General features: G+C 40.3%; 2 protein-coding genes across 2 annotated transcripts in view; one reads left to right on the top strand and one right to left on the bottom strand.

Moving 5' to 3' along the window:
- traip (TRAF-interacting protein) overlaps nt 1-1,115 on the bottom strand; it is a 7,835-nt gene extending 6,720 nt beyond the window's left edge. Inside the window, exons 1-3 of the mRNA XM_034314041.2 lie at nt 941-1,115; nt 403-510; nt 243-300 (exon numbers count right to left, since the gene is read on the bottom strand). Coding sequence (XP_034169932.2) covers nt 243-300; nt 403-500 — 156 coding nt within the window. The 5' untranslated portion in view covers nt 501-510; nt 941-1,115. The remainder of the gene's footprint in view (nt 1-242; nt 301-402; nt 511-940) is intronic.
- A 338-nt stretch (nt 1,116-1,453) lies between these two features.
- Nucleotides 1,454-9,139, top strand: mon1a (MON1 secretory trafficking family member A). The gene is made up of 6 exons (XM_053227229.1): nt 1,454-1,565; nt 2,146-2,345; nt 2,463-2,861; nt 3,275-4,040; nt 4,933-5,080; nt 5,529-9,139. Exons 2-6 carry the CDS (start codon nt 2,216-2,218, stop codon nt 5,667-5,669), a joined length of 1,584 nt encoding a protein of 527 aa, XP_053083204.1. The 5' UTR covers nt 1,454-1,565; nt 2,146-2,215; the 3' UTR covers nt 5,670-9,139.
- Nucleotides 9,140-11,095: the final 1,956 nt, after the last annotated feature.

Below are 11,095 nucleotides of genomic sequence, written 5' to 3' on the forward strand. Positions count from 1 at the left end.
TGTGTGTGTGTGTGTGTGTGTGTGTGTGAGAGAGAGAGAGAGAGAGAGAGAGAGAGAGAGAGAGAGAGAGATGAATTCTGATCTGGTGATTATTAATCCGTAAGAAAATAAAATAACTCACATGCTTACGTTTACACACAGGAAGTGATACTGAAAACTTTTACTGACAAAATCTTAGTTTTTTATTATGTTTACTCTGGTAAAGAGAAAAGAAACACACACACACACACACACACACGCACCTGCTTCCTGCACTGAGGACAGGTCTTGGTGGGAGCTGACTGGAACCACTGAAGAAGACTTTAATGGAAGAGAAAAAAGAGACAAGATGGACAGACAGATAATAAAGATGTACTGAGTTTGTATCGTAACAGGAGACTTCGTGATGTTTCAGTCTGTTACCATGCGTAGTGGAAAGTGTGACCACAGTGGATCGCTGCTACGTCTCTGGAGTGGTCAAAGAAATCCGAGCAGATGGTGCAGTAAGCCCGGATAGGCATGATGGAGCAGCTGGGAGGAAGGAGAACACACACACACACACACACACACACACACACACACCTGAACTTTAGATAAATACCACAGCAAGACAAGCTGACAAGAAGATCAGTCATGAGCAACAACACAACATCTGAGGAGTCTCTCTCTCTCTCTCTCTCTCTCACACACACACACTCTCTCACACACACACACTTGAACTTTAGATAAACACCACAGCAGGACAAGCTGACATGAAGATCAGTGATGAGCAACACAACATCTGAGGAGTCTCTCTCTCTCTCTCTCTCTCTCACACACACACTCTCACACACACACACACACACACACACACACACACACACAGCTAGCTGGGTCTGTGAGCAGCACTGAGATAAACATACATTGTGTCACACTTTTGCCAATCCCGCTGTTTGTTTCACTTAAACATCATTGCTCTTACCCAGAATGTGCGTTTGAGGATCAGGTTGATGAACAAAAAACGACTTTATTCAAAACTATTTGTCATTTTCTGTTTTGTTTTAGCGGAAAAAAAAAGTCTTCCGTGTCGCGCGTTCGGTTCAAATGTAACAGCTCCTCCTTCTTCTTGACGTCATCAAAACGCGACTCTCAGATCACCGGTGCCGAAAAAGTGTTAAATCTTAATTAAAATAGCAATCATAGTTAACACAGTTTTAAATGTATTATTAAAGAAATAGTTAAAGATTTCTAGAGGTAATCTATTGTCCGGGAAAAACAAGAAAAAAGGGTTTCGTAAACTGTTTTCAAGACTCAGTGTCCCATAATGCATTGCGGTTGGACGACCTCTGTGACGCCTTCCTCCCATACACACCCGTATTCAAATAAGCCCCGCCTTTCTACGCTACGATTGGCTAAGACGGTGTCGCTTTCTCCAATACTATTGGCTACTAGGAATGTTATCCAATCAGAGAGCAGTTTGAAGCATGAAGAAGGCGGAAGTTGTCTGAATGTGGGTGTGGGGGGAAAAGTAATAATAAGGGCCGTGTGACAGGTAGCGAGTCGGTTTGCAGAGACAGAGGGCTAAAATGGACACCGCGTCAATAAAGGTAAAAAATACTTTTGCTTGCTGAATGTTCTTTTCTCCATGATACAATCTGATCTAAAATGTTCACGTTAGGAGAGAAATATCAGATGTTATATAATGAGTTTAGTCTGTTTATTTCCTAGTTAGCTAACTTGGCTAGGCAGCACAATCACACTTTCAGTTTTTATTTACATTTTCATTTAAAGTGTATTTGTAGTTGTTTTTTTCTTAAACTAGTTACTAACGCTGAAAGTTTGCGCTTTTTAGTTTACTGCTTAATTTTACAGTTTTCACTTTATGAGTTTAATCCAGACATGTTCCACCAGTGAGCAGTGGACTGGAAGAAGGCTTGGTGTAGTGTGTTATGTGTAATGTGGATCTGACCTGAATGCATGTGCTTACACTTCATGTGCTCTAACTAACTAACTAACTAAGCAAAGTGTGCTAAAGTAAAGGTTACCTGCTCTTAATGAACTAATCTGTGATTCTAATGTTTTGCTGTGAAACAGTGATTTTGCATCACATTTATTTCTACACTTTGCTGTGTTAAATTTCTGCAATATTGTGTAACTGTGTTTTTATTTTTATTTTTTCTCATACAGTGATTTGTGGTTTTGGTCCTTCACGCCGTTGGGACACAGCTCGTCTTCTCTCTCCACGACATTGTCCAGCATGGCGGCGGACGTCCACAGTAAAGGGGTGACGTGGGACACTCCGAACGGAAACCTGGCGCCGGTCGAGCGTCTTCCCAACAGCAGATCGGAGAGTCCGACTCCGGGGCTGGTGGAGGGGACGGAGCCGGGTGAGACAGGCGCTTCGTACATGCTCAGGAATCCGTCTCGACTTGGTGATTGATGGAGATGTGATGAAAACATGGATTGAGTTTTATAAGCTTTGCGTACGTTTGTTTGTTCCTCAGGCGCAGGTCAGGAGCGTGCCATGTTCGTCCACACGCAGTCTTTCGAGGACTTGACGGCTGACGTGGAGCTGACGGGAAGCCGCCCCTCTGAGACCGAGGAGGTGGAGGAGAAGGAGGAGGAACAGCAGCGAGAAGGAGAAGGAGGAGGAGGTGGAGGAGCAGACGCCGTGGACGAGCCGAGGCAGGACGTGCAGGCTATAGTACGGGAGAAGGAGGAAGACGTGACGAGTGAGACGTGGCGCTCGCACAAGAAGCACGTGTTCGTCCTCAGCGAGGCGGGGAAGCCCATTTACACGCGCTACGGCTCTGAGGAGGCGCTCTCCACCACCATGGGGGTCATGATGGCGCTCGTGTCGTTCGTAGAGGCTGATAAGAACGTCATACTCTCCATTCACGCAGGTCACCATGTTTCACTGCTTAATGGAGTTTTAATAAGGAGAATTAAACACGCAGCAGTGATTCTCATATTGATCCAGACTGTGGTTTTTTTTTATATAGCCATACAGTTGAAGAATTTAATTTAAAAATGAAATTATATCTTATATCTCTGTGAGGATCGATATGTACAATATTAACAGGTATGCAACCTCCAGAGCTCTAGCAACTGATGAGTGGAAATAAGGAAATTCTTTTTTTTTTTTTTTTGTTCAGAGTTTTGAGTTATCAATCTCATTTCAGAATGATATTCCATTTATTAGAGACTTTAAACCAAAGACAGTTTTGATAATAATTTAAAAAGTTAAATTATTGCCGGATGTAGGTAAACACACTAGCCGTCGTTAACGTTGACTGTTTGGTGTTTTTCCCCTCAGACGGTTTCCGCGTGGTGTTCCTGCGTAAGAGTCCGCTGGTGTTGGTGTGTGTGTCTCGCTCGGGTCAGTCGGATGGTGAGCTGTGGAGAGAGCTGCACTACGTCTACTATCAGATCCTGAGTCTGCTCACTCTGCCTCAGCTGCAGCGCGTCTTCCAGCAGCGTCAGAGCTTCGACCTGCGCCGGCTGCTGGCCGGGTCCGAGCGCGTCACCGCGGGGCTGCTGCGCCTGCTGGAGACGGACGCGGGGCTGATGCTCAACGCCACCATGAGCCTGCCGCTCTGCAGCACCACGCGTAACATCGTCTGCACCAGCCTGCAGGCGGCCAGCTCCAAGAACCTCGTCTTCTCCATCCTGCTCGCCGGGAACCGACTGGTCGCTCTGATCAGGAAGAAGGAGCAGCACCTCCATCACACCGACCTCCACCTGCTGTCCAACCTCGCCGCCTCGTCCTCATCGTTCAGGCAGGGGGAAGGCTGGACGCCCGTCTGCCTGCCCAAGTTCAATGCCTCCGGTTTCTTCCACGCACACATCTCGTACCTGGAGCCGTCGTCCGATCTCTGTCTGATGCTGGTCTCCACGGACCGAGAGGACTTCTTTAACCTGTCCGACTGTAAGCAGCGCTTTCTGGAGCGACTGAAGAAGCGTAATGCCTACCAGGCCCTGAAGGAGGCGCTGCACTCGCCCACCTACCCCGTCTCGCAGGTGGGCATCCCCGAGCTCTGGCACTTCGTCTACAAGTCCAAAAGCTCCGGACTTTACACCAGGTGAGGACGAGTTCACCACCGTACACCATTCATTTCATCTCTTCATTTATTTATTCCGATAAAATTCTGATTGTAATGCTATGATGGTCATCATTATTTAAATTTCTTTTTTATGTGTTACCCAGAAGTAAAAAAAATACGGTACAAGTACAAATACGTGAACAAACAAACAAACAAAAGCTAATAATAATAATTTACACTATGTAGTACTTTTCATTGTGAGTTCAAAACCTTGAAGAACATTTACATAAGATTTCAACATCGTATATGGTAAAGCACATTAGTGAAACGATCTACAATAATTAATGATTTAGCTAAAAAAACTGAGTTAACAAATCATTCTTTTGTTTAGATTTTTTCTTAAATATGATTGTTTTCATTAGTAGAATAAATACTCAGAATACGGCAGGTGTCGTTACCTGTGTGTGTGGAAAAACTCCAGCTTGAAAAACTTATAAAATATTTTTATATTTATATTTATAGAAGGGAGCTGTGTAGAGGAAATAGCGCATGCGGCTGCTTTAGTTCTGGCCTGAATGATACTGAGTGATTATTCTTATAGCTGTTAGATTTGTGTGCTAACACACTGGGTGTGAGAATTACACATTATAAATAAAATTCATTGCACCTCTGTTAGGCTGCAACGTCACGCTGGGTTTCAGCAGGAAGCAGCTTTTACCTTCCCACCCACTCACACTAATCTGCGCTCACGCCCGCTCATGCCCACCTGTTAACACACACTGGCTAGTGTTTTAAAACGGCTGCTGTTTTGTGGGTATCAGGGGGGGAAAAAACTTGCTGGTTGTTATACTTGATGATGTGCACAAAAAAAAAAAAAGATAAAAATTAAAAATAGATTTGGTCCACTGACGGTGTCTGTACTTGCCGTTAGCCCGGAGCTGCCGGTGCCGTATCGCACTGAAGAGGAGCAGGAGAGGCTCATGGAGTTGTACCAGTACCTCCACAGTCGCCTGCACCACCCGACACGACCCCTGCGCTCCATCTACCGCTGCACAAACACCGAGAACCTGCTCGCCTGGGTGAGAACACACACCTCTCACACACCCACGGGTGCCTCTCACACACGCACACACACGCGCACACACCTCTCACGGGCGCCTCACACACGCGCAGCCAAGTTGGCAAGATCCAAAACGGCACGTCAGTCATTAAAACGTGTCACATTAAAGGTTCAGTGTGTATTTTCTTTATATTATCGTAGTGTCAGCCTCGGATGCTCCGCCCACAAGTTTTTGTTAAAACAAAATATTACTGAACTGGACAGTTTTTCAGGCCAAGGGTAACGCTCAGTACGATGCTACCACCACCATGCTTCATGTACATTCATGACAAATAATCCAAGTTATGTCCGTTTGAGTTCCTACAAAATGTGGAAACGTTTGAAGGGGGGTGAAAACTCTATGTAAGCTGCTGTGATATCCATTTAGCGGATGTATTATTATTATTTTTTTAACTCCTCCTCCTCAGTCAACCAGCGGCTTCGAGCTCTACCTCTGCTTCAGTCCTCTGGCCACCAAAGCTCTGGCCATGTCGGCCGTCAGCAAACTGCTGAAGTGGATCAGGAAGGAGGAGGACCGTCTCTTTATCCTCAACTCGCTCACGTACTGAGACCGATCCCTGATTCCTGATCCGGAGGACGGGAGAGAGCACGCCTGATGCCTCTAGACCACCGACACTGTGCTGGAGCTGCTGTCGGGATCTTCCGGCCCTCGTGGGGAGGGATGCGCGGGAGCCATTTCAATTCACTGAACAGAGTAAAGTGAGCTGTACGAGACTCGGATCTTTATCACCACACCTCAGTGACCGTATTAAAAAAAAAACACACAACAACAGGATATTGTCTACACAGCACCTCAAAAAAAAACAAAAAACAAAACAAAAAAAACCCCCAAAAAACAAAAACACTAACATGCCATTAAAGGGGCCGTGTGTAATATTTTAGTACTTTTAAACTTCTCATAAATTAGGGCTACACTGTTGACGGAAGGGTTCTCGGTTGGTTACTAGTTGTACACTTTTAAAAATAAAGGTGCTTTTTAGAGCAAGAACCATTTTGGTTCCTTAGAGAACCTTTCAGCTTCTGATTCTTTTGTCATTTCTTTTCTTGTTGCCATAAATACGGAAAAAGATGATCCTTTTCCACCACTAAATCTTTCCTTGTAAAGCTAACATTAATGGTGGAATTTTTTTTTAGTTCTCTGTGGAACCAACAAAAATGATGAATGGTCCATCGATCCAAAAGTTCTTTAAAACTTTAAAAATGCTAGTCTTCTCTAGCATTTCTTTAAATCATGTTTTTTGCCACCTTTATTTTAAAGAGTGTAAGTAGTGCCATTTCTTTCTTTACTTCAAGAACGATATACAGGTTCCTTCAGGCTCCAAAGGTTTTTTTTTTTTTTGTTTGTTTGTTTTTGAAAGCTCAAAACTTTATGGATTCCACGATTGTTTTGTTGCGTCAGTACGTTTCTATGTGGAAATCTTTCTGAACGGCTTCTGCTTGGAAACTTATCTGAAAGGTTCTATGTAGAAAAAAAGCTGCCAGGGTTCTTTCATTTGTTCCTCTGGGAGAAGGCTTGGATGTTCGGAGAGTGGAAAGTAGCTGAGCCGGGATATTGCGGCCTCGGAGTGAAGTTAGTGCTTCAAATTTAGAGATTCTTAAAAAGTACAAGATACAAGAAACAAGCAGTTCTCTGTGGAGCTGTACGCTAACGGTAGCGCTAGTTAAAGATGTGTTTAGAGATTTATTTTGTTGCAAGTTTATTTCACAGAATTGATTGTGGCTTTAAAGGAGAAAATCGTCCGAACGCAGAATGACGTCAATCAGTCACATGTTTGATGATTTGCACTGGAGCTAATCTTAATGTAGCTAACTGTAGCTTTTTTTTTTTTTTTTTTTTTTTTATAACAACTAATTATCCACCTCAGACCACATCCAGTTCATTAATAACGTGCTGATGTGGTTTAGGACATAAACAGGAACAAAACAGTCTTTTTTCCCCCTCTCTATTCTCCGCCTGTAAACTGATCAAATAGTTCCATTTGTACTTCAGATTGTAAATGTAAATATGTGTTTTGTTTATTTAAAAACATTATTACGTAGCTTCAGCTTAGCATGAAGCAAATCTGATCTAGACATTTAAGTCATGGCTGACTGTGTTTGAGGGAAGTGGGGAAATTGTTATAAATCGGATTTTTCATGAAGCTGTTCGTTTAACGGTGATGTGTAACGCCGCTGCCTCGCCACAACTAAACTCAATATCTCACCTTTGCCTTTTTTTTAAAATTTTTTTTTAAAGACCTGTCACTGTTCTGACCTGCACTGACGTATCGAAACGGTTTTTTAACGTGACATAACGTTAGAACTTAACGTGACATTTCTGAGAGATGTTTCCGTTTCCTTGCGTCGCCATAACTCAATAACTCAACATAAAGATGAAAAAACTTCTTCATATTGCAGTTTACTGAAACGCAACCGGTGCAGGCCTGAAACGAACGGTTAAAAAAATCAACCTGCTTTACTTGAACCTGCTACTAAATGATTTTTGTTTGATGGTGTGAACGGCAATAAGACATCGAAGGCTTGCTAAGAGAGCTCATTTGCATAGTGCATATTAATATACACTGCAGCGCTGCTTTAATAATGATCTTTACCCATAAAATGTTTGAGTTCCTCGTATTAGAGGTGCGGGTTGTAGTGTTTAAACGTGTTTCTAGACCTCTAATAAACATCCGCTTCTAAAGACACTTTGGAAAAACTGTCATTGCGATATTGTTTCTCAACAGATCTGGCTAGTTTCTTTGTTTCAGGGTTCAGGTTCTGTTTTGTTTCTGGGCTGGAAATTAACTCCGCCCCTCCCCAGTCAGAACAGTTTCAACAATGGGCTTACTGCCCCTTTAAATGAACATTCCCTCCCAAACATGTACTATTAGGATCCTTCGATCCGGTTTAATGACCAGCAACACTGACAAGCGCTAATCTGAACGCTAGCTTGAGGATGGTAGGTGTTAGGATGTATGTTTTTTTTTTTTTTTAATCGATAATGGTTGATGTTATTCAATTTAATTGATGGAACATGATTAAGATCTTAAAAGAGCTTGCTGTTGGGGGAATTCTGGACTTTAGCTGATATTCAATGTGTAAATATCTGATGTTGATACACGTGCGATTATAAAATTACGATTCAGACCAGAAGAATTTAAATATTTTTAGACGGTTAAGGATTTTAAGCAATTAAAGAATTGCAACATCTGAGTGGATAAATGACCTTAATGCTAAATCTTCCTTAAATAACATTCCTGTTAAGATTTATTTTTCGTAATTTAAATGAACTGTGATTAGAAGCCTACAAAGATACAATTAGGTTAAAGTAGCATTGTGTAAATGTTCTGCAATAAATTCGTTTAAATCAGTTATCTGTCAAATCTATGCACTGTTCCGATGCAAATAATAATTATTATTACTATTTTTTTGCATTTGTCTGCCAGTAATGATAAAATTCCAATAAGAAGTTAAGGTATGTTGGCGTTTATTTGGAAACAAGCTTGTGTAAATTGTTTATTTCCTCATGTACATGATCACAGCGAACACTAAGACATTCGCACATCGCCGCCTTCTGCGTATATCAGTATTGCGGTAACGGCTAGCAGTCGATATATTGCGCATTCTCAGGTAGTGCATTTCATCTTCTTACAGGAAGTCATGTCCAATCTCGCCTTTACATAACATCGTAATGTGTATGGGGCTGTGATTAGCTGCTCTGGGATCTGAATTTATTAGACATGTGCTGAATTACTGACACTGATTATCTCTTGGTATGACAATGAATGATGAATGAGTCAGTTCCACTATATATATACACACACACACACACACACACACACACATATATATTATATTATATACATACACACACTACTGTGCAAAAGTCTTAGGCACATCCAAAAAAATGCTATAGAGCAAAGATGCCTTCAAAAATAATGAAATTAAATGTTTCTACATTAAAAAATACTATAAAGAGCAGTAAACAGTAATAAACAAAGAAACTGAAACAAAGTCAATTTTTAATGTGACGATCCTTCACTTTAAATAAATAAACAGTATCTGAGGTGCAGTGTGTGCAGTTTTATAAGGAAATGAGCTGGAAGTGTTACTGAGCATCTTGCAGAAGCAGCCACAGTTCTTCTGGAGACTTTGACTGTTGACTCGCTTCTTATTTCTGCAGCGAAACCCAGCAGCCTTCATTATGTTTTTATCTGAAAAGTGTCTCTTATGGAATCTGCTGCTTTCTTTACTGACATACAAACATTTTTCTGTAACATTTCATTTATTATTTTTTTTTGGAAAAGTAATGTTTGGAAATCTAAGATGTTTTTGTACTGACTCGATAATGTAGAAGTCAGAAAATACAAATCTATAACAAAGTTTGTACCAAAAAAAAAAAAATTAGGCTGCCTAAGACTGTATGTGTGTGTGTGTGTGTGTGTGTGTGTGTGTGTGTGTGTGTGTGTGTGTGTGTGTGTATGTGAGACCAAGAGACTTCTCAGTGTTGCGTTTTTCTATCATTTTCTGTCTGGCTTTTTAATACGATGTGCAAAACATTCCTTTAATGCAGGGTTCAGGAGATTTCCTCGTGCAGTAGAAAGCAGATTGTGTTGTAGAGCGATGCTACACGATGCTTTAAATCCAAAGCTCATCATTGTGTTGTTTATGTTTTATTCACACAAATGATTCACTCTGTAATGTAATGTATATAAATTAACAAAATCAATAAAATCCTATTTCAGTATCCATTTTGATTTGTGTGTGTGTGTGTGTGTGTGTTACGCAGTGTGTTTGCAGCGCACTCTGTATGAGTGAGAGATTACACATATGACATGAAATTGTGTGGTTAATATTCGCTCTCACTGTTGTAGTGCGATGTAAAAGTTAGCCGGAGTTTTGTGAAATCTTGATATCCTTTATTATCTCACGATTAAATAACGCATGTAACTTTTAAAAATGTTAATATTTTAATGCATAATCCATTCCTAGTGTGTTTCAGGTTCCTAAACCCTGCATTACATTACTGTGGAAAAGAAGAAGCCTGGATAATACCTGTGATCTAACACCTGAACACACACACACACACACACACAGTTCGCTTATGTAATATTTCTATAACCTGCTTTTCACAGGACAGTGTTACTGTGTGGCCTTAGAGAGAGAGAGCGAGAGAGAGAGAGAGAGAGAATGAGAGAGAGAATGAGAGAGAGAATGAGAGAGAGAATGAGAGAGAGAGAGAGAGAGAGAGAATGAGAGAGAGAGAGAGAGAGAGAGAGAGATTAGAGTACTTTATTGATCCCTGACGGAAATTGCTTGGTTGTTATTATTATTATTTTGCTTAATTTAAATGCAATTTAATTAAATAATTAATTCTAGTTTTGCCTTTTTTTTTTTTTTTTTTTATCTTGAAAATCTATTTTTTTAAACAAAACCAAAAATTTTCTTTCTTTCTTTCTTTCTTTCTTTGTTCTTTTTCTTACTTTAACAAAAGAAAAAGCCTGATGCTGTGCAGAAGAACTGGGTCATAGAGACTGCTGCTATTTATTTATTTATTTATTTATTTATTTATTCTAGAGTAAATTTAGTTATTTACTTTTTAAAAACAACAAAAAGTATATCACTTCTTTTGTTTCTTTGTTTGTTTCTTTTTTCTCTACTTACTTATTTATTTATTCATTTTATATTTATCTTAAAATTTAGTTATTTATTTTTTGGTCCTTTCTTTCTTTTTTTGTTTCTTTCTTTATTTTTTTATTTATTTATTTAAAAAAGGAAAAAGCATCCTCAGTGGAACTTAGATCGCAGAGACTTTATTTATTTGTTTGTTTGTTTGTTTGTTTGTTTGTTTGTTTGTTTATTGATTTATTTAGAGCCAGATGAGCATGTCACAAGGTGGCGTTCTTTGATCACAGACACTGGAGTTCATTAATTTATCCTCTTTTTTTTTTTTTTTACATTTTATTTTAAATATTTATTTATTTATTTAAGAACA

The sequence above is a fragment of the Pangasianodon hypophthalmus genome, chromosome 20 (genome assembly GCF_027358585.1).
Source record: "Pangasianodon hypophthalmus isolate fPanHyp1 chromosome 20, fPanHyp1.pri, whole genome shotgun sequence".
Lineage (NCBI taxonomy): Eukaryota > Metazoa > Chordata > Actinopteri > Siluriformes > Pangasiidae > Pangasianodon > Pangasianodon hypophthalmus.